This window comes from Echeneis naucrates, chromosome 16, assembly GCF_900963305.1.
Source record: "Echeneis naucrates chromosome 16, fEcheNa1.1, whole genome shotgun sequence".
NCBI lineage: Eukaryota > Metazoa > Chordata > Actinopteri > Carangiformes > Echeneidae > Echeneis > Echeneis naucrates.
Genome location: NC_042526.1, coordinates 5,213,488 through 5,236,986, shown reverse-complemented (window position 1 = coordinate 5,236,986; position 23,499 = coordinate 5,213,488). Strand labels below are relative to the sequence as shown.

Sequence of the window (23,499 nt, the reverse complement as noted above, 5' to 3'; positions counted from 1 at the left end):
TTTTGAAACTCACAACCGGAAAATGTTCGTCTAAAGATGGCGGACTTGACTCGAACCCAAGACTGAACGACTCCGACCAACCCGGAACTTTTAAAACAACTTTTCATCCTGAAAACTTCTCCCAAGGACTTCCCTCCCGCTTTTCGGACGCGTCCTGATGTTTCTGTGAGGGAAAAAACCAACTTTTGGGGGACGGTGCTTTGTTTTTCTGCGGAAGGAAAAAAACAAAAAGAGAGACAGCTGCAAATGTTTCCGACTGCAACGGTTCCTGCAGGACGGTAGGACGACTCGTCTTTTCAAAGCAGGTAGGAAACTGAGAGAGGAAACACAAATCTGCTGCTCACATTTCTCTCTCAGACCTGTGCCGACCGGTGTCCCAAAAGGCCACATCACTTATAAATCATGTCATCATGTCACACTAATATGGCATTTACACGTACGTTTTTTTTTTTTTTTGCTTTATGTGCTAACTGACCATGGGCTTAGTTTGGTACTGAAGATTTACAGCAGCACGACTTTACCGAACCATCCAGAGCTCGTTGTATGAAAAAAGACTAAATGGGCTTTATGTTCCACATTCAGTCTTTATTAGATGTGATCAAGTCAGACTCTTATATCACTGCAAAATAATAGGGAGGGCTATTCTGTCAGGTTAGGAATTCCAGGCAGCTGAAAGCCCCCCCCCCCCCAACACACACACACACACACACACACACACACACACACACACACACTGAGGTCTGGGAGTCTGTCAGTCCAGGGGGTCTGAGACACACACTGGGGCAGCAGACAAACAAAAGGCCTGGTTGTGCATGTGATTTTAAGCTTAATGAAGCAAACTGCTCAGAGAGGAATAAAGGCACTGACAGACATTTCATTTTACATGTCTCTAAAGTAAAGGCTTTAGAATGAGCTCCCCTTCCCCCGCCCCTTGTGAGATAAGGCTTATTTCAGAAAGGATTTGTCCACCTACTTAGTACATAGACATGTACTCATACCTAAGTTAGGTTTTCTTGTATTAAAACTGTAGCTGCCATAACTTCCTACGCTAAAATTACTTCATTATATAGAAAACATCTATTGTCATACAGAATCTGCAAATGCATGCATGATTTGACCATTTCTTGAATACTTTTCATTAACCTTATATAATTGTAACCAGAATCACTGCATTAGTAATAGTTGGCGAACACCTGAAGTTGTGTTAGAGGCATACAGGCACATACAATTTGGCTTCAGCTTCCACAGACAGGTACAAACACTGACACAGATTCTTCCTCGGTTAACCTCTGAGGAGACTGAAGTAGAAGACTCCCTTCTGTCTACTGCTGACTTTAAAGGAAACATTGAACCACTTTCCCATTTTTACAGATCAGCAGCTTTTCTCTTTGAGACTCATGAGATGAGATGTGCAGTCAAGTCAGTGTTTCAACAGTGCAAAGACTATGTCTAAATAAAAGTCCATTAGTCTCATTTTTATTTTCATTTAGATACAAGTTGGATTACCCGCCTTTTAATGTGACAAAATTTGTGTGGTATGAAACTAATTTGATAAGTCAGGCTACACTTGTTATTTGTAGTCGAGGAAATAAGCAGAATCTCAAAGGCGTTACCTTAAGTTGACAGTTGGTCTGTTTTTAATGTCGGGGGAATTTCTGTGAAGATTGAGCACTACGGTCTGGAGCATGTATGGACAGGTCATGAGGGATGTAGACTAAGAGTCCTCTCCTCTCTTCATGGGTAAATCCAACATGCTGGAAATCTGGCATAACCAAATAGTTTAGGATTGCTCAATTTCATTTTGGTAATTACAACAGCAGAAAATAGCTGTGTTGACATGACATGAGCCAAATGATCTGTTTTTATAATTTTAATAGCATGATAGGCCTTTTTCTTTTTCTTGAAGACAATTTTCTAATATTAGTAGAAGTTGGGGGCAAAATGAGAAATAAAACCTCTGCCTGCTTCCCAGATGAATTGAATGAATTTCAAACATGATTTGGCATCTTTAATCTAGAGCCATACTAGCAACACTCTGAATAAACCCTGAGCAGATATGTTAGCCATGTTAGTGTGCTATCGTTAATTGGGCCTAAATGCAAAGCAGAGCTGGTCTGAAGGGAACATTATTAGTCTTGCAGGAACTTGTTCATAGACCAGGCAGCAGCTAATGATTATATCAGTAAATTATTATCTTGATCAGTTGATTGCCTACTGTAAAACATCAGAAGTGTAAAAACGTTGCACAGTTGTGAAAGTTTGTGTCTGACTGCGAAGTGTAAGTAGCTGATTGAGATATTTTCAGGGCCAAGAACATTTTTGTGGTGTGTGGATTTTTTTTTTTTTTTTTTTTAAGAGCTAGTTATATTTTTCAAATCGTCTGGTATTCTCTTGGTGCACTAACTAATGAAGTGCACCATCCTAACATGCAGCAGGTTAACCTTCCTGGGGTATATTTCATCATTAATCCTACCTTTGAGGAATTGTTTTGACAAAACAAAGACACCCAACCCTTTTCACTATTAGTAGTACAGCTAAACCAATAATTTGACATTCAGTTCATAGACAAGTGGACTTAGTTTCAATTCATCATTCTACAGCTCAGACAGGCAGTCTTTGTTGCAAAGACATGACATGCCATTATTAAGACTTTGCTGACTCATAAGCTGCCCAAGAACAAACCTACATTTCTTCAAATCTCTTTAAGATTAAAAAGACTGCAAACTGCTGTTGTTATTTGTTGGAGGAAAATTGACCTTTGATACCAGCACCAATTTAGCAAAATGTTTTCACCTCCTTAGGGTTTTTCTTCATCGTCCAGATTGTGAAAAATATCTCAAAACAAATTTGGCTTTGTGTTGTATTTGTATTTTTTTTTGTTGTTGTTGATCAAAATCTTCTTCCTGCTGTGTCTGCATTTTCATTCCTCCTTTGAAACCCTTCCACATCAGGAAAGTCGATCCCTCAGGCCGAATGAGGTGAGAAGACTGTAAAGATGTGTGGTTATTTTGACAGGAGTGTTGCTTTGAAACCTGCCATAAACTGTGAAGCTTTTCTTTTTGAAAGTGGAGTGAAACTTCGCAAGCTCTCCAAGAGATCATGCAAAGGATGAGGGTTATTAATGACACAGAACATGAGCAGGCAGAAGACTCAACTGTTTCTCTTTTATCGTGAGCTTGTGAGTGTACAGAATTTATATTCAACTATATTGTTTCCATGTGCTGAGAGTGAAGGAGAGCCGGAGAATGACGGGGAAGGGGGAAGGGTTGGAAGTACAACAACAGCTTCTTCTGTGTCCTCTGGGAATGCTGTCTGAAGGCTGAGGAAGAAGTGTGTCTCTGAGCTGGAAAGGGGAGTGTGAACAATCCATAGTGCATGTGTGAACAGCCCTCTCAGCTTTACTCACTGTACCATAAATATACAATGAAAGAGGAACAAACACAATGTCCCACAACTTCATATTGAAAATGATAGCCACTCTGTCTGCCATGAGTCACTCATGAGCTCACCAGCCTCATCAGTTCATCTGACAGGGAAACTGTGCTTGGGTTTGGTTAATCATTCACTCTAATCACACTTTAAAATCGATGGATTTGTATTATTGTTCTCTTTGACCTAGTAGTATAGCTCATGTTTCTGCTATTAGGATTGGGTTGAACTGTAAGGCTTGTCCACATAGGCCTGTATTTTTCAGATATTTGAAATAACTTTGCTTCTGTTATCACATTAAAATATCAGGTCCCACTGCTGCTTAACTTATTTTTTACTTAGTCATATATATTATCATTTACCTTGAAATAACTTAAAATTTCTCTTGAAATTATAACATACGGCTAAGGTTTACTGGCAGTTATATTTGTGCAAACAGGACAGAAAAGCCATTTTATTTGGCTTGTTGTCACCTGATATTTTATGAAGTTTGAAAGATTTTCTTGATTATCAGGTTCCAGGGAATCAAAATCCTGATATTTTAGTATGGAAATATACCTTTGAAGCAATTTGTATTGACGTTCTCAACTGTTTTTTATCAACAGATATAGAGTGGTGGAGCAAAGAGGTGCCAAAATGCCACAGCAGAAGGACATAGTGAAGATAGCCATCCAGATGCCTGGGGCCTACCCCCAGCTCATACAGCTGGACCAGGTAATATACACAGTTCCAAATATCACTGCTCTTAAAAGCAGAATGCCAATTAAATATGTGAATTACTTTTGTCACTGTGGTTGGTAATAATTAAAAAAAATATATATTTTAATAGTCATGTATGGAGAGACTGTTCTCAGACTATGTTTGGACGGTGAGCCTCCATGGGAACATTTTGCCCTTAGTTGAGCTGTTTAAGGCACCACATCCTCATTTGCTTAAGACCCAAAGGCTGAAGGGATGATGTCCACACTGAAAAGGATAAGTCATTTGACTTTGGTTTCCACAAATTTAACTTGTAATGTTAACTCAGGCATTGTGTGGTTTGAGTCAAAAATCTGCAGCAGCACTACGGGCCAACTCTCACAGAAAGGGTTCAAACGTTTACAATAGAATACTGTGTGTTTTATGTACATACCACATCCTGCCCTGTTTCTTCAAAACTTAGAAGAGAATTGAATTCCTTGGATTACATTTTTCAGTTTTTCTTTTCTTTTATAAAATATTTTTTATTGGTCACTAAATTTGCTGCTCCAGAAGCTTCCACTTCATAAGCTCACATCTGAACAATAAACTACCTGCTTGACTTGGCAGCCATCCCTTTATATATTCCTCCATTAAACCAAAGCCTGCATATGGGATCAAAGCTATCTGAGATGCTGAACTCAGAATATCCTACCCCAAAGAATTAGTCACATTTTAAGGATGAGTTTCTTGCTCTTTTCTTGCTTTAGACATATCTAAATGAAACTACAGTGTACACTGGCTAACCACCGATTGTAAATGGTGACTTGCAGACAGATTGTATTTATGTTAGTAGCCTCAAAACCTAGAACAAGAAGAACATAATATTTATAGAAAAATAAATAATTTGTCTGAGTGTGGTATGCATCTTTATCCCTACTTCCTTTCTGGTACTATGTGATACAGCTGCCTCACCACAAGATATTTACAATTAACTGAACAATGAAGTCTGGTAAGTAAGATAAACGGCCGTGCTGCTGTTGATTGGCCTGAATGTGACTTGGGTCAGTTTTTTACATTTTCTATTCTTTGCCTTGCTGCAGCTCAATAGCTACTATTGAAATTCATCCATTTAATTTTTTTTTTCTAAACAACCAGTGGAGCTCTTATCAGTATTTAATAAAGAAATAATTTAATTATTAAGTAAAGGGTTGGGGTTTATTAACTAACTTGATAATGTATTACATCTCACGGCCGGTTAGCCTGTGTCAGAAAGAGCAGCAGCATTGAAGCTCCAGACACATAATATAATATAATTATACATTTACATTTATGCATTTGGCAGATATTTTTATTCAAAGTGAATTTAAACACTATAGTATCTCCTAATCATATTATTCTCTTTTAATAATTTAGCTCCACGTGCTACATTCATGACCAACATTTTAACAAGAGAGAACACCTTGTGTTTGATTACAGCAGCCGCCCTTCAGCTAGTTAGCTGAGTTGGCAAAAAATTGTTAGCAGTGAGTCATCTTGCTAGCTTAAGAGGAGTTGGAGTTACTTCAAGAAATAATAATTTTGAAATACAATATGATGTAAAAATTGGGAAGAATATCAATATATGAAAAAAAAAATCCATAATAATGAGCTTTTGTTAGTTATTTCACAAATTGTTGAAACCCACCCATTGATTTCGTTAAGTCAGCTTGAACTAAATGTGATGGTGGGGAAGTTTTCCTTGTGTTTCCCAGAAGTTTTGGGGAAGTTGAGCTTACATTATTTGCGCAAGACACAATGCATGAGGTGTAGTTTAAACTGTACACCAGACAGTGAGGGGGCATGTTTATGAGGACTTGACACGAGAAGATTCAACTGGTTCTTTTTTTCAACTGTTGGAACATGCAGCACAATTGAAAATTCTAGTTTTAGGCCCTTACATCTCAAGCAATGTTCTCATATTTATGCTTTATTTGAATGTGAATGAATGCACATGCTCAAAATATTTTGATTGTAGATCACAGCTGATCCTGCCCTCAGAAAAACGTCTTATTGGCTATGCTGTCTTTATTAAACACATCTGATCAGTCGACCTTCTTGGCTGCCACTAATAATAGACCATATCCAGGGTCTACCGCACAACCAGAAGACATTTTGATTGGTTGACCGCGGGGCTGACCACTAATAGCAGGATAGCTGAGAGTAAAACATGGAAGTAGTCTGGCTTTTATTTACATACAAAGAGGGATCTGGGCATTGAGCGAAACATTGTTGAAAAAGCGTTGGGGAGCTCTTGGATTTCCTCTCCTCTGCAAACAGGGATTGTAGCCAGCAAGAATAGCTGTGGGCCTGGATCCCATAACAGTGTGTTATTACTGAAGCCTGTGTCCAGCTCCCTGACAGGAGAAATACTTTGATAGAAGAGTCTGCTAAGTCCTCTTGTTATGACCTACATCTATGCAGCAGGTGGTTGTATTTGTGATGTGTAAATGTATTTTGCTAGCATGTGTAATTATATATTTTTGTGTATCTTTGCAGAAAAAGCCTCTGTCTGCTGTAATAAAGGAGGTGTGTGATGGGTAAGTTAATGATGGCCATGCCGTCTCTCTGGTCTCTCTCTTTTACATAAACTCTTTGTGTTATTGTTATAGTTAATATCTGTCTGTTTGTGTCTGCAGCTGGAATCTACCAGGCCCTGAGAACTACGCCCTGCAGTATGCTGATGGAGTGCAGACGTACATCACTGAATCTGTGAGCTACTTCTATGTACACATCAATGCAAATATTTGTCTACACCACTGAGTTAGTGTGGTAAAGGTCTGAGCACATCTTGACAACACTGAGCAACAGACCTGAGTCAGACCCTGACTCAGATGTTTCTGTGTTCATAATGAGGATGGTAAATCTCTGTTTTAAGATCTCAAAGCATAGCAATGAATTAATCAGTGATCCATATCTGTCAACACCATGTGACCTCTTTATATTCCCTTGCATCCAAAAGTAAGATGAAGCCCTGGTCAGTAATATCAAAGCCCTTAAAAGTGAGCGTGAGGTATACCTTAAAATTAAGAGACAGAGGGAGAGAAAGAATAACGGGGAAGCACTCAAAACTACATTCATCTTCTTGGTGTCAAGTGTCCTTTCCAAACAGTTGCCACGGGAAGCCCACCCCCTCTTTGGAGGTAAAAGCAGAACTGTTAAAGTCATTACGATGCTGCCAGAGAAATATGTTTTATTTATTGTTAAAATTTTAGTACGGCTTTCAAAATAATGCTTCTGTGAAGCACACTGCAGGCTTTTACTTTGACTTCAGTTGGAGATGCTGACAGATAAACACAGATGTTACTGCCCCTCAGCAAATGTGTCAAGCACTTAGCTTTCACATGGATGTTTCTGAATTTAATTATTTCTGAAAGCTGGGAATGATCTAATTCTTTCACTGGCTGCAATCAAGCTGTTTTAGAAACCATGTTCATCTTAAAAGATGAGCATCACTGATTGCAGTCTTGAGGATATTGCTTTAAAGCCATTGTGTAGAACTACTATACATATTTTTGCATATTTTTTTTTACCAAATTCAAATTAGCTAACTTTGTAATAGCAGTAAAACAAGGCCGTTTAAAACTTGTCTTTGAATAACTACCTATAACAACCCAAAGCATTTGTGACAGTAAAAAAAGTAAGTGCAAACGTGTGTATGTCTCCACTCTGTAGACTAAGTTACACTGTGACTGTGGCTTTAGTGAATTTTTCAGCAGCTTTTAAATACTTTGTCCTCCCTGTGTTTGTTTGTTTGTTTGTGTGGTGAAGAATCGTCTGGACATTAAGAACGGTTGCATTCTGCGACTGACCAAGGCGCCGGTGAGTCTCCAGCCAACAGAATCTCAGCCACTTTCATCTGCCTCACCTCACATTCCTCCAGCCCTCTGTCGCTCGTTCCCTGTCACTGTTGTCATTTACATTTCACATAGCAAAGAATTTACAGAATGAGCTGCATGTCCAGGCAGTGGAATAAATCAGCATTTATCTGCCTCTGCAAGTAGCTACGGTTTAAAGAAGAGGAACACTGGCATGATTATGTAGGAAACGAGGAAATTGTTTAGCATGGTGTATGTGAGTATGTGTCTCTTTTTTGTGTGAACCCAGGGTCGTTGTGCAGAGGACTTGTTCAGGGGCATCCAGAGCTCGGATTCGGGCGTGCGCTGCGATTCGCTGAAGGAACTGGCGAGTGTTTCCACAGACGTGACCTTTGCTCAGGAGTTCATCAGCCGAGACGGACACCTCCTATTGGTCAAGATAGTCGAGGATTCTCATGAGTTAGTACTCCGTGTGGGTGTGACTGCTTGCATACCTTTCTCGGACAGGTTGTAATTGTCTTCCTCTGAGAGAAATCACTGGTGGTGAGAGGTATTCTACACATGTAGCAGCATATCCCACTCAGCTAAACCTGTATGAAAAAGTAAGGAGTGTACCTGCTGAATATATGATATCAACCCACAAATATGAGACTATATCCCAGGGAAGGAAATGTTTCCTCCTACTAATTTTTTCCACTTTCAGTTTCATTTGCTGATTCCGATAACCATTAATGACTCCCAACTTTACAGCAGCATGAAGGGATGGAATAATGAACTGTTAAGTGCATTAAACCAGTAATTGAATGATTTTCAACAGGCTGATCTGGTTGCATATCAGAATCTGTGCGTGGCTGTCTGTGTATAAATCTACATTATATTTCTTACATTTCTGTGTGTCTTTGTCATTCAGGAGTAATGTGATCATGACCCACACACTGACAGGCTTCATGGAACTGATGGATCATGGGATAGTTTCTTGGGAGAATCTCTCAACTGTCTTCATCAAGAAGGTGCTTTTAGTTGCATTCTCTCCAAATCCTAACCTTCTTATTCTTATTCACTTATCTCTTATCATTATCCTTTTCTCCCTTCAGATTGCCAGCTTTGTCAACGCCAAGCCAACCGATGCATCGATACAACAGGTGTCCCTGGACATCCTGGAGAGCATGGTGCTAAGCAGTCACAGCCTCTTCCTGCAGGTCAAACAGGAAGTCACTATGGAGAGGCTTATTGCCCACCTCCAGGTGTAAGTTACGATAGCTTTAGACCCAATCATAGAATCAAATCGTAAATTTACTGAATATTTTAGTTAATGTCTGTGTTGTGAAGGTGGAATGGATGGCAGTATTGTATCTGTAACAGGAAGTTACAGTTGACAATACTGTAGTTGTTTAATTGTCTGTAAACATATTATGAAGATTGAAGAACTGTTTTTAATATCATTGTCCTTTTTCCCTAAACACCGCTTTTCATCCACCTGTGAAACATTCAAATTTGGCTTTGAATCATGCCCTCCTCTCTGACTTTTTCAGGACAAATCAGCAGATACAGACCAAAGCCATGGCCCTACTGATGGCGCTACTACAGACAGCAGGAGACTCTGACCGACAGGTGTGCCTGCAGTCTGGTTGTGGCTCTCTTAAACTGTTCCTCTTCTCTTTATAGATGTTTGATTTTGAATAGTTAGATAGCTGTTAAATTTGTTTCCTCAATGTTATTAGTCTCTGACATCGATGTCTGCAGCTGTAAATCAATGTGCATTTCAGTTTCAGTCGTCCCATGTGACTCGGGATGACAGGTCTTAAATAGCACTGCCAGACCATTGTGCACTTTTGTCAGACAACTGGAGATGGTCCATCTTCCTCATTCTCTGTGTCATCATCAGCTTTTCAGCAGATAATTGGAGCTTTTTCTCCCTGAGTTCAGTTCCTGCTCCTCTCTTATTGTGCTGAAACAGTTGCTTCATTCAGTCCAACATATAAATTTTTCTCAGGCTTTCTCAGTTTCTCTCTCTTTTTCTATTACACTTCCTCAATTTTAGAGTAAATCAACAAATCCACCCTTCTTATCAGCGTGACTCACCAATGAGCAAGTTCGCCCTTAACAAACCCAGTACAGTCAAATATGGGTGTACCAGCAAGTGATTGTGTAGTCATAGGGGTCAAAGTCCCACACGAACGAACTCTGTCACTGTTACTGACACTATATTGCCACCCCATGATGGAAATGTGTCATTGCACCTTGGAAACACACTTCATCATTTTCTGTTTTCCAGGATATGTTTGCATTCCTGAATAAGAAGAATCTCCGTCAGTACATTTATAAGGTAACATGACTTAGCAATTTGATATAGTTTATAATTTATTTTTGAACTATAACTAAGCAAAAGAAGATCTCTTTGATATGCAGCTGTAGATGTGAATAAAGAAATGATTGCTGTGTATTTGTTGCAGAACATCATCCATAGTTCTGGTTCAGTCCAGGACGAGATGGCCCACTACCTCTATGTCCTACAGTCTGTCACTTTGAATCACCTGGAGCCTCGCATGAGGACGCCTCTGGACTGTTACAGTCAGGTGAGCTAAAACAGTTGGTCTTTTGGATTCAGCGATAGACTCACTTAAAATAATTAAACACTTTTGTCTGTGCCTTCCGCCTGACACCAGGAGCAAAGAGACATCCTTCATGGTTTGCGTCAGGCAGCATTTGAGACGGAAAGCGATAACAGTCTGAGCAACGAGAGGCGACGCTCGCTTTGCGCTAAAGAGTTCAAGAAATTGGGTTTCTCCGTAAGTGTCTGCTGTCTGAACTTACCCTATAAAGTTTGTCTATTGGTTTTTGTCATATTACTCCCAGGTCCGGGTGACGTTATTGATCATTATTTGCATGAATACTTTTCTTTGATCCTCTCCTTTCAGAACAACAGTAACCCTGGTCAGGACTTAGTGCGGACCCCTCCTGGTCTTTTGGCTTTGGACACAATGTTTTATTTTGCGTCACGCTATCCTGACGCATACAGCAGGGTGAGCACATTTTATCTGTTGTTTATCTACAATTGGAAAATTAGCTTTGGCTGTTTTGTTAGGATCAAGGTTGAAGATTTTTTTATTATTATTTATTTATTTATTTTATGATTACATAAGTTTGTAATTGTTCCACACCCAGTTTGTTCTTGAGAACAGCAGTAGAGAGGACAAACATGAGTGTCCTTTTGCCAGAAGCAGCATACAGCTCACACTCATCCTGTGTGAAATTCTTCGAATTGGAGAGCCACGTAAGTTTATCTGGAAACTGATACTCCCTTAAAATTATCAGTAACCTCTCATCAAATCAATCTGTGTGACTGGGAAACTTTCCTTTTTTTGGGGGATTTGTCTTCCATCTTCTCCATGGCTTCCTGTCTGGCAGCCTCGGAGACAGGATCTGACTACCACCCCATCTTCTTCAGTCAGGATCGGCTCATGGAGGAGCTTTTTTGTGTCTGCATTCAGCTGCTAAACAAGACCTGGAAGGAAATGAGAGCGACACAGGAAGATTTTGACAAGGTACAATAGTCGTGCAATACATTGTTTGTTGTGTGTTACATCAAGGATAAGCCTCAAATGAAAGCAGCATTTTTTTCCTCCTTAAGGATACCAATAAATTATCAAGTATATTGGCCTTAGATTAAAATCCCCAGAGCTCAACACCACTTACATTTTAGTATATAAATCTACTGGAAGGTTGGACCACATCCTAGGTGCCCTTCAGCCACGTTAAATTTCGTCTTAAAGGACCCACCAGGAAGAGTGCGGTGATCAGTGGCAGATTACTTATTATTCAGTCTGCCACACAAATTGCTTACATAAGTGTCAGTGGGTCACTCTGTCTACTGTAGCTGCACAATGAAATAAAGTCATTGCAAAATGATCCTGGATAGAAAGAAGTTGAAGTTGAAAGAACAAGCAGGCAATTTTTCAGTCATCCAGCCAGTGGATTGTGTGAAGATAATTGGAAAGTGGAAACTGAGTGTTTGAAGTCCAAGCCTACCATGACTCAGAGCTGCTCTGTTTCTGCAAATCCTGCAAACAAAGAAAATCCTGTGACATAACAACACAGGCCAACATGTCAGGCAGACTCAAACACGTTTCCATAAATGGTCAGTGATGTTGAAATGTCCATTACCTTGCATCTAATCACTGTCCCACTGCTCTACATCTCAGTGTTTGTTGGACTGCGACTAAAAAGCAATGTCATTCTGTGATTCAATGCGTAGTCTCAAACAGGTAGCAAAAATGTTTTTTTAGTTACTAAATGATTATAGTTATTATGCATCTTTCCCTATGTTGGATCATTTAATAAGATTGATCAAGCACGTGTTAAATTATATAAATCAAATAAGAAAATGTAAATGAGAAAATCACTTGAAAAGCACTAAGGGGTCAGCTTCAGCGAGTTTCTTTGAAGGAACTTTTTGTGTAACTTTGTACTCATGTGACTTTGTATAGGTTTATTCTTATGTTAACTATCCCCATTCTGCCCCCACAGACGGCACTGAATGCACAGTGACCTTAACACCACAATGTACTACTTGTACTATGTTAATTGGTTGAGCCAAGCTTTGAGCAGCAGGGTCTTGTCTGAGAGAAATATTGAGGATCCAGCCACCCTGAAAGACAAGAGAAGCTGAGCTTTTGTCCAGAGTCGCAAATCAACATCACACACGGCTGTCTGTCATCAACAGAGTGCTCTCCCAACAGTCATAAAATTCAGTGACCTTTTGACCTGTCCGCTGCAGTCCAGTGTCCTGAGCGCCAGGACAGCAGACCGGCCTTTTGTTTTTGTCCACTGCCCTCTTCCCAGGGTGCTTTGGGGCAAGGACAAAAGGGCATTAGGTGGACAAAGAGAAGCGTGGTGGGCGGCAGAAACAGAGGGAGAAGGAAATGGAGAAAACAAAGCACCCAGGGCATCAGCAGTAATTACACAACAACAGAGGGAACGTAAAACCTCTGGAAAAAATATGAAAGGGAGGGAATGAGAGGGTTGAACTGAAAGGAGCGGACTGAGAGAGAGACCAAAGAATAAGAGGTGGTGGCGGTGGTCTCTATTTATCTGATAATGTAGATCTAGCCTATGTAAGCTTACTTTGAGAAAAAACATGATGTGCTCATGCTGGTGCATGTGAGTAAAACAAAAAGACTGTCACCTCAAAGTCTTTGTGTACAGCCCACGTGATAACGGTCATTGTCCATGGTGACACACACACAGACACAGATATACGTATTTGGCATATGTGCACAAGCTGCAGGGTTTAAGGGAACAGAGACAGCTGCCAGTCATTGCTCCTATTGGCCAGCTGAGCTAAATGACAGAGGGGCTGGGCTGGGGGTGTGTGTGTGTCTGTGTGTGTATGCGTGTGGTTGCATGTGTGTGGGAATATCAGGGTGTCTGTTTACAAAACACCCAAATGCTTGCAACTCTCCTGTCACGCAGGTGATCTCTGTCTCTCTCCCTCACTTTCACCATCCATCACAATTTCTCTGATCATTAGTCTTCTCCTAAGGATAAAGGATGGAGGTAAGATCCAGGGTTGTTGTTTTTTTTTTCCTTCTTGTTTTAAGAAGCTTGTTGTTCTGTAGTTACTTATTAGTTAATCCTGCAGTGGATATCAAATATTCCAGGAGGAAGTTGTTAGAAAGGTGACACTTCACAACAGAAAAGATTTATTGCTTTAGAGCTGAGATGGCATAACTGTGTGAAGTGGCTGTCTGAAACTCGTGACGTGAAGACTGCTGGACACAGGTTATTTTGGATGGAGGATCTTGAGCAGGCAGCCACAGGGTGAAACTAATCACTTGTTTTGTGTCCTTGCTTGTTCGCACAATATGAAATGACAGTTTGGATTTCACCAGCTCCACTGTTAGCGCTGCCAGATGGACAGTCTCATTCTCTGTGCTTATAAGCAGCTTGGCCACATTTAAAACCCGTGCTGGACAGTAACAAGCCTTTGTCTTCAGCCTTCAAGGGACATCTAGCAAGTATATCTCTGAATTGGCATCATCAGATTGTGACAGCACCAAGATATCTGAATTTAGTTCTGTGATGTATGTCAGTAAATGTGTATCAGATACTCCATGGTTAGATAGATTCAATTTTATTGTCATTGTGCAAAATGCACGTACAAAGCCATCTAACCAGAAGTGCAAAAGAATTGTATTTTTTACAGAGAAGTGCAGGTATAAGTGATTCCTACAGCATAAATATGCTATATCTTGCAATATGTACAATATTGTTGACAGTGAGAAGTGCATGTATATATAAGTGTGTGTGTGTGAGAAAAATAAATTCTTTTAGATTAATTATTTTATACATGGAGTTGAGGTTGACCAAGTGGAAGGCAGATTGTATGTCCATTATAAATAAAGTAATGATAATAAAGTAATTTGTATAATTGCACATGAACAAAGTGGATGGAACTTTATTGGTTGGGCCGTATTACATTTACTCAGTGATTGCTCAAAGTGGGTGTGAACAGGAATGATCTAGGTCAGCAGAGCTGCTGCAGTGTGTGTGTGTGTGTGTGTGTGTGTGTGTGTGTGTGTGAGAGAGAATAGTGTTGGAGTTTGCATGGTCCTGCGCACTATAGATTTCTTTCATAGATTTTCCACTTTTCTACAGTGGAGGTGCCTAAACTGATGGGAGCTATAGATTTTACTCACAGGCAAGTGCAGCATTTGACCAACTGGCCTGAGCTCTTGTTCCAGGGTAGTCGGGGTCACCCGTCTCTGTGTATGAGCTTCAGTTTGACAAGTCACGCAGAAAACACACAGACACACAAATCAGAGTCAGATGGACGTGTTTTGGACTTGTCAATTAAAAGCTGAAGAAGGAGTGACGTGTTCAACCTGAATGAACAGCCATTAAACTGTGTTTTTATTTTCTGTTAATCCTTCCACCATGTTAACAGCAGGAACTTTTTCAAATTGGTTTTAAAGCTCAAAGGTTATGGTTGAAGATTTTATTTTGATAATATACTGAATAAAAACTGTTTATGTGTAATTTCGGCACCACTTCACTTTGTCTTGGTCACAACTTTCTGAGAAGTTCAACAGAGCTCTTGCAAACTTTGGTATTTCTTCAGGTGATGCAGGTGGTGAGAGAGCAGATCACCAGGACATTGTCCAGTAAACCGACCTCCCTTGAGCTTTTCAAGAACAAAGTCAACGTTCTCAACTACAGCGAGATCCTCAAACTGCGACAGACGGAGCGTCTGCACCAGGAGGAGACTCTCGCTCCACCTGTACTGTGAGTTTTTTTTTTTTTTTTTGGTTGTATTATTTAATTTTGATGTCATTGTGATGCACTCAGTGTTCTTTTTTTTTTTTTTTTTTTTTTTTTTTTGTAGGTTCATTTGTTTTCTTTCTTGTCATTTAAGTATTTAAGTCGTTTTACACACACACACACACACACACACACAAAAGTAAAGTAAAGCAGCTCAACCTGATCAGCTGCTCTAATGCCAACTGTTAGTTTCCACCCTCTATGGAATCAGCTGATAGGTCAACAGAAATACTGTCTTTGATTATGCAACTGCTTGTCACCAAACAGTGTAAAAGTGTGTGTTGTGTTAAAAGGGTCATCCATCGTCAGCAGAGATCTTGTCCATTGTTTGATCCTCATTTGGTTTCTCATGAAAATAATGGTGGAAAAACCTCTGATACTGATATATTTATTGAACATTTTCATGATTTATTGGCTGTTATTTTGTGCACCTATTTTTGACACCAAAGTGAATTCTGTTCTAACTTGAAGTAGCATTTTGTTGATTGTGTGTGTTTTACTTCACAGTGAGCTAAAAGAGCGCCTGAAGCCAGAGCTGCTCGAGTTGATCCGCCAGCAGAGACTCAACAGACTCTGTCAGGGAACGATGTTCAGGAAAATTAGCAGCCGGCGCAGGCAGGGTGAGAAATAAATACACAGTCACGCAAGACAGTAGATTGTTTCCTTTCGGGCTAACCTTTGTGATGCGCCTCTTTTTCTCTAAGATAAACTGTGGTACTGCCGTTTGTCGCCCAATCACAAAATGCTTCACTACGGCGATGTGGAGGAGGACACAGACAGTCCAGCAATAGAAACGCTGCAAGAGAAGAGTGAGTTGGAGCTAGTTTTTGTGTTCAAATGACTGAAAAGAAACTCTGAATGATGTTAATTTGGTTTCTTTTCCGTTTGCCTCCCTCAGTTCCCATAGCAGATATCAAGGGCCTTCTGACAGGAAAAGACTGTCCTCACATGAAAGAGAACAAAGGCAAACAGAACAAGGTCAGTGGCTCTTCTTATTTATCGTACCATTCCAGTGATAAACGGGAAGCTTCACTTTCTCTGCGTGCATGTTCCTCCCTCACTGTAGGAAGTGCTGGACCTGGCATTTAGCATCACTTACGATGTAGAAGAGTACAGTCTGAACTTCATCGCTCCCTCTAGAACTGATGTGAGTCTGGCACTGAGTTTAACTGAGTCACAATGATTCAACATGTCAGTTTCTGTACTTACCGTCTGCCTCCATCCGTCAGTTCTGCCTGTGGACAGATGGACTGAGCGTTCTCCTGGGCAGGGAGATGAGTAGTGAATCCATGCGCAGCGAGTTGGAGATCCTCCTCTCCATGGAGATCAAGCTCCGTCTGCTAGACCTCGAGAATGTCCCGATCCCTGACAGCGCGCCGGTGGTCCCGAAACCACCGAGCAACTACAACTTCTGCTACGACTTCAGCCAGACTGAGCAGTAATGTGTGAGTGTGTGTACAGGTTGGGTTGAAACTAGGTGTGAATGTGTAAATACGTGTGTGTGTTTTTGTATGTTGAGATTTGACTTGTGCATCCATGCACTTATTAACACATATTATAACCCTGACATTATACTTTCCCTCTTTTTCTACATCTGAAAAGAGTCTCTTCAAATTACAATAGTAATAATTTTCTGTGTTGGTAATCAGTTGACGTTCAGCTGTTCCCATGACAACGGATATTTGGATAAATTCTTTGTTGCTATATAAACGCAACTACACAAGTAATGGTACTTTAATTATGTTTTGTAATCAGTTTTATATTTTTAAATATATCTAAAACTCCATGTGACATGTGGGGTATTCCTGTGTGAGGCTGTTTATCACTGCTTGAAGCTCAAGGCACTTTGACCTGGTGCTCTCTTTAATTTTTATATATATATATATGAATTCAAACACGGTGCTTTCTGTGGTACATGTTCTGTCACTTCCACAATTTGACATAGTGTGTTCACTGTTGGGCTAAGATACAGGTAGGTACAGATCCCAACGGCTCAGAACAGATTACTGTGGAACAGAAATGCTCTGACTTCATTTACAGCACTGCAGATATTAGGTACCAAGCAGACTTTTTTCTTTTTGTTATAAAGACTATCAAGCAATTTACCTCAATCAGCCGTTCCAATGAGACAAAAAAACTAATCTTGTTAAGTTGTGAATCTTGTTAAGCCTTTTCTGTTTGACCAGCAATAGTCCAGGAGTGTGTTTGACACTGTAAACAATCAAAGAGCATTAGGTTTGTCTGAACTGTCTCCCAATGAACCTGACCTATGACTGAACTCTAAACCTGCACCCTTTTAAAACAAACCTATTGTAACGTGACAGAGGTGGCACGCTCAGATTAGCAGAGAACTGACAAAATATCAGTGTGTTTTTGAGTGTTGGGCTCCAGGTCATTTCATTTCATTTCAACGCTGTCACCACTTTCTTCTGTAGTGCATTCCTGACACCACGCTGTGCAATGATGTTGACACTGACTCACGCTTTGGGTGAATTCACATGAATTAAAACAATGATTTATACTGAGAAAAAAAACCAACCTGTGTCTCAGTTAATGTAGTCGCCAGACTCTGGTTTATTCATAAAATCATCTTTGCAATCAGTCAGTGCCCTGTGCATCAAACACTCTCACATCAGTGCAAGCATTTTTAACAGTGTTTACAGTGTTTATACAGTATAAAGGAATATTATTCCTTTAATTTAGCTATAGTCCTCCAGCAAAACCCATAAAATGTTACATTAAAAAAGCAGAAATTTTCCTTCAGATAAATTCAAGTAAGTTCAACATTACAGCTTGATTTGTTATTAGGATGTGGGAGTTTTTGTTGTTTTGTTTGTTTTTCTTCCAAGAAAAATTAAGCATGTTTCCAAAGCTACACAGGTGGACAAGTGTGGGCATTTAGGTCAATAAAAGCAAAATAGAAATGTTCAATGTAATCTTATAAGACTGACTCTTATAGTCACATGTTTTCAAACCTTTTAAATGTTTCTCATAAATATAAATATACTTTGTCTCAATATATTTCATTCCTATGGGAGCTTCTGTCATAAGCATTTTGTATACTGATATACTGATTACCCTTTAACATTTTAAACACTTACTTACTAAAAGACAAATCAATTCAGTAAAATCTCTCACATAAATAGAAACAATTATATAAGACACTAGACACTATGATAATTTGATTTCATGTGGCAGCAGTTTTCAGAAATGCCGGCAGTGATAGCGCACCATAAGCACAATATAAATATTGCCTGGGAACTTTTCCCCAAGGACTCAATGTTTGACAATCTTTGAAAAATGATGGTTAGCTGTGAGTATGTTTTGACAGACTGACTTCCAGGTCACGGGTGTTACAGTAGCTCAGAGTAAGATGACAATGCTTCCTTCAGTTTTTGTGCAAATTCTTGAGATGTGGAAAAGCTCAACTCACAGAGCTGAGGATTCGGTCAGTAGGTATGATGGTAAAAAAGGTAAAGTGGACATGCAGGCTGTTCAGTCAGAGTGTAAAAGTAAGATCAGTCCCACCTATATATTTGTAGTGGATGTTTTCCAAGAAGGGAAGCTGCGACTGAAGGAGGTCCATTGCTGTTGGAGAAATATTTCTACACCTGGAGATGTCGAGTGTTTTCAGGCGCTTACAGTGCTGCACCAGGACAAACAAGGATCTGCGAGGTTTAAAGGTCAAAACCGTAGGAATCAGTGACTTATCTGTGGCCACAGGTACAGAAGATGTGGGGTTTTGTGCCACTCACCTGTCAGTGATGCCACCACAGAAGGAGAGGTAGAGATGCTGGAGCCTGTGGAGGTACGGGGCTGCCTGTGCTATCCCGCGGTCTGTGATGCCGGGGCAGTGGCTGAGGGCCAGGCTCGTAAGGCTGCGGCAGTGCCGGGCCACCGACGCCAAGCTGGCATCAGTGATCTCTGACAACATGGAGAGAGACAGGCGGTGGAGGTCTGGGTGCTGCACCACCTGCGTAGAAGAGAAACAGCATAAATTCACAATTCTCAACATTCTGTACGCCTGCTCTGAACCATCTCGCCCACCTGCTTGATGCTGCTGTCGGTCAGTTTGGCGCAGGCAGAGAGGTCCAGCTCCTGCAGCCTGGTGAGAGCTAAAAGGGACGCTCCCGGCTGCTGTGAGAACTGCTCCAGGTCGTTCTGCGTCACCAGCTTGGGTCGCTCCTCAAATGGCATACGAGGAGGCTTAAAGAAGCCCATGTTGCCGAAGGTCCGGGTGAACCTGGGACCCTTTTCTCCCTGCGGAGGAGGGCAGATTATTAGAAAGACCGAAAGAAGACTTGAAGAGGAGGAAAAATTATTCGGTACTTCCTTCAACGCCCTCTTTAGGCTCTCACCGTCTCCTCGTCACACTTGGATGTTTCCACCATCCCCAGCAAACCCCAGTCTGTGACCTGTTTACACCAGCCGAGGCGCAGAACTACCAGCCTCTGCAGGTAGGTGGTGATCGCACACACAGAGAGGTCAGTCACGTTGACACACGAAGTCAGGTCCAACTCAGAGAGAGAATTCCCAAGAAGCTGTGTCAGAGAGAAAACTGAAAGATCCTGATGAAGAGAGAAAGTAAAAGCTTGGTGGGGTTTTTTTTTTTTTTTGTTTGTTTTTTTTCAGTTGAGACATAAAAACCCAGACACACACACCGACTGACCCTAATGTAAGTGCAGCTCTTCAGGCTGAGTGTCTCCAGCTGTGCTCTGCTGGGATTGGACTCTGTCAGGCCTTTCACTATCTCTGATCCACTGATGTGCAGACACTCAGACAGATCCAGACTCCTCAGGGACGACAAAGACAGCAGGTCAGCGAGGCCTGTGGGCGACACAAAGCCACCTTTCAAGTCTAGTGGACAGAATTATCCACATTCATGCCAACTTTGCACAAAAGTGTTTCATCATCCAGGCTGATTGCTATAAAAAGTTTTAGCTCATCCCTGCTCTCTGCAGTAGACAGCTTTTTAAGCCTCAGGCCTTCCCACTGGCGCCATCATCTGGACAAAGATATACCTAAGCCTAGGCGCTGCAAAGCAAAAAAAAAAAAAAAAAACACCCCACCTTTCTCAGTGAGCCTCCAGTCACACGACATAGAGAGGTTTGCCAGGGACTTCAGATTGTGTGCTATGGCCTCTACAGACCGACTGCTCAACTCAGTGCAGGCGCTGACATCCAGTTTCTGCAGCCTTGGCTGGTGCTTCACCAGAACCTCCACTGAGTAGTCGGTCAGCTCCTTACAGCCATGGAGACACAGTTCCTCTAAGACCAAATCCTGAACCTGGAACAGAGACAGTCTCAAGATACTAAAAATCATTGAATAAAAAGATTTGCCATCTTTATTGAAATCTTAAATATAAAAGTGGCCTCTTGAATGATTTCTGAGTAGATTCATGTTTAGTGCTTATTCAGCAGAGAAGCTGGTGCAGGAACTGCAAAAAATCCTGACCTGTGCAATCGTGCGTAGCGACTCAGGAGTGATGGAGGTTCTGCTCAGGTCCAGAGCCACAAGAGTGGATTTCTGCTCTGTTAACAACCTCTTCAAGTTCCTCAGCGACAATAACGCTGACGAGTCCTCCACAGCTCCCACCGGGCATCCTCGATACGGGTCAAACTCGAAAGCGATATGGCAGCCGGCCAATGACAGCCGGCGGAGGCGTGGGGTGCAGCTGGTCAGCCGGGTGAAGGTGAGGTCAGAGAGGTAGCGCAGGTCGGACAGATCCAGCTCCTCCAGACCAGACAGAGCAGACCTGACCTGGAACAGCAGAAGGTTTGGCCTGATTGACTGGACCAATACTACTATTAAAAATAACTCATCTGCAAACACAGTGACAACAGAATTTTCCTTTTGGGGGAAACAAGCTGAAAGTTACATTTGACCATCATCATCCATATCAGATATTCATCCTGCCTGAATGATGCTTCAGTGGTAGAGAGCAGTAGCTACACAAACTGAATAGTTCCTTTCACACCTTTTCAGACTGATTATTTTTTATTTTAGCAAAAAAATGTAAATATTCTGCCACATGTTGGGAGCTTTGAGGACTTCGATGCATCCCTATTGTTACTACTCATATTGCGCATCATAAACACGTGTTTACAATTACAGAGATTGAAATTATATGATTTAACACCAAATTATATGAATTCCACTACCTTTGCGTCAAAACCTAACATGGAACTTCCTGTTCTACCATTTGTATGAGTGGATGCTTTTCATTCTGTCATTACAGAATTTCACTTGACTTCCCCTGTTTTTATGTCAGTGAGACACAGTAAGTCAAAGTAACCAAGTGTCTGTGAAGTGTCCACCTGGGAAAGCATTGCTAGTTTCTCCAACTAGTCACATTTAACGATCTTCCTGGTGATTTTGTCTGTATGTGAATATTTAAAAAAGGAAATCAGCAGGTAAAGTTTTTTTTTTTTTAAATGGCATTGTTGGCCGCGCAGTGTCTCAGTGGTCATGTTTTATGGTTATTTCACTTCCTCTCGGTGTTGCACCGCAGCACGGATGATCAGAAGGACAGTCAGCTCTTCAGCGTCAGAATGCCTTCCCACTGTGGCGTTACACACAATACCTGCTGTCTGTGCTCCTCCCTGGAGAGGAACGCTCCGGACATGAAGAGGCTGTCCAGGCCTCTGAGGTCCAGCCTGCGGAGGGAGGTGAGGCGAGGGAGGAGGCTCAGCAGAGAGGCTTCAGTTATGCTGCTGCCAGGCAGGGCCAAGCTTTCCAGTTGGGAGCCCAGACACAGCCCGACCTAAAGACAAAGGGACTCTGAGTCATTCAGCACCTTCCATCATTTCTGTGGCAAATTTTAAGTGTGTGAAAGTTATGGCATCAATTATCTTCCTCATATAATCCAACTCCTTCACTGGAACACAAACACTTGTAGGTTAGACTTTGTCCTTATATATCCAGGCAACCATCAAGATTTCCTATCTTGTGTGTATAACAGGAAATCCTGTTTGTTCACACCCAAATATACACATTAATATGACAATGATTAGGGCGCGTCTATTGATGCAGCCCTGAACTCTGGACTTTAGCTGTGCTGCATGCTGCTCAAAACAGGATATTATAACGACAGAACTTAAATAATAATAATAATAATAATAATAATAATAATAATAATAAGCATTTAAAAGATGAACTATTTAAGACTCATCGCAGAAAAAGTAGTTTCTTTTTCTGTGATGAGTGAATCCAGTCGACCTTTTCAGAAGGCTTTTATGAGCCCTGGAGGTGGAGGAACCCAAAACCCACAGAGCATGAGATCATTTGAAGTGAAGTCACAAAATAAAATAACTAGATCCTCACATGACAGCAGGGGCATCATTTTAATGAGAGAAGGACGACAGGAGGATTATGCTCATTATTTCTAATCCTCAGAATGTCAGTGTGACGGCATACTGCACCTCCAGCAGCAGAGATCTGGACATGCTGAAGCCATCCAGCTGGCTGATGACGAGGCTGCAGCGGGACTTCCTGCCCAGACCCCTGACCAGCTCCAGGGACGAGGCTGAAGCCGGGAAGCAGAAGGTGACGTTCTTCTGAAACACAGGAAGAGGCAAAGTGATGTGAGGCTCGTCAGTCCCCAGGTAAGATGTGTCTCACCTGAAAGCGAAGGTCCTGGCTGGCATGGTACCAGCTGTGGCAGACCAGGGAGGCTTCCTTCCTGTCCGAAGCGTGGAGGAAGCTCAGGATGTGAACTAAGATCTGGTGCGAGGGAAAGAATAAATCACATTCAGCTCACTGAGTTAGCTGGCACACCTTCCGTAACTAGCGTGGCTGACCTCCACGGGAAGCTCAGGTGTCTCCGCGGCGTCCTGTCCATCCGTCCTGTCCCCCATTGTCTCGGCTCCTGCTCGGTCACCGTGAAGACCTCCGGGCCATCGCGGCTCGGTCTCTCAGCTGACAGCTTTAGCTCCTGAACCGATCACTAACCCACTTTCCTCTCCACCGCAGGTTGTTTTGTGTCACGATCAGCTGACTGGAGGAGCAGGCGGGTGACGTGAGTTGCGGCGACGGTGCATTGTGGGAAATGTCGTTTTTAGTAGGAGGTGAGCGCTGTTTAGAAAGTAAATACATGACAAAAAATATCAGGTGTATTTGATTTTTATTCAACAGTTTACTCATATTTTCTATATAATTTTATTAACGTTTTAATATTTTATATTTTAAAAATAAATAAAGAAGGAACTGAAGAGGT

At 41.4% G+C, this 23,499-nt stretch overlaps 2 protein-coding genes across 3 annotated transcripts; one reads left to right on the top strand and one right to left on the bottom strand.

Annotated features, from left to right (window-relative positions):
• Nucleotides 1–45: 45 nt before the first annotated feature.
• On the top strand, nt 46–17,097 carry elmo3 (engulfment and cell motility 3). Its single transcript, XM_029522899.1, has 21 exons — nt 46–305; nt 4,035–4,143; nt 6,646–6,686; nt 6,786–6,858; nt 7,918–7,968; nt 8,254–8,423; nt 8,875–8,974; nt 9,059–9,210; nt 9,497–9,575; nt 10,240–10,290; nt 10,418–10,540; nt 10,631–10,753; nt 10,883–10,987; nt 11,130–11,238; nt 11,373–11,509; nt 15,085–15,248; nt 15,792–15,904; nt 15,989–16,093; nt 16,183–16,262; nt 16,351–16,431; nt 16,514–17,097. Exons 2-21 carry the CDS (start codon nt 4,066–4,068, stop codon nt 16,724–16,726), a joined length of 2,148 nt encoding a protein of 715 aa, XP_029378759.1. The 5' UTR covers nt 46–305; nt 4,035–4,065; the 3' UTR covers nt 16,727–17,097.
• Nucleotides 17,098–17,838: 741 nt separating this feature from the next.
• On the bottom strand, nt 17,839–23,259 carry fbxl9 (F-box and leucine rich repeat protein). 2 transcript variants are annotated; one of them, XM_029522901.1, is made up of 11 exons: nt 23,084–23,259; nt 22,905–23,006; nt 22,706–22,840; nt 21,863–22,047; nt 20,739–21,039; nt 20,354–20,570; nt 19,954–20,111; nt 19,637–19,852; nt 19,332–19,544; nt 19,040–19,257; nt 17,839–18,952 (listed from the first exon to the last, which is right to left on the bottom strand). In XM_029522901.1, the coding sequence occupies exons 1-11, from the start codon at nt 23,138–23,140 to the stop codon at nt 18,784–18,786; spliced, it is 1,971 nt and encodes a 656-aa protein (XP_029378761.1). In that variant the 5' UTR covers nt 23,141–23,259; the 3' UTR covers nt 17,839–18,783. The 2 variants fall into 2 exon arrangements, with proteins under 2 accessions (XP_029378761.1, XP_029378760.1); XM_029522900.1 differs by having other exon boundaries at nt 19,643–19,852; nt 20,739–21,044; nt 21,868–22,047.
• Between the last annotated feature and the right edge of the window lie 240 nt (nt 23,260–23,499).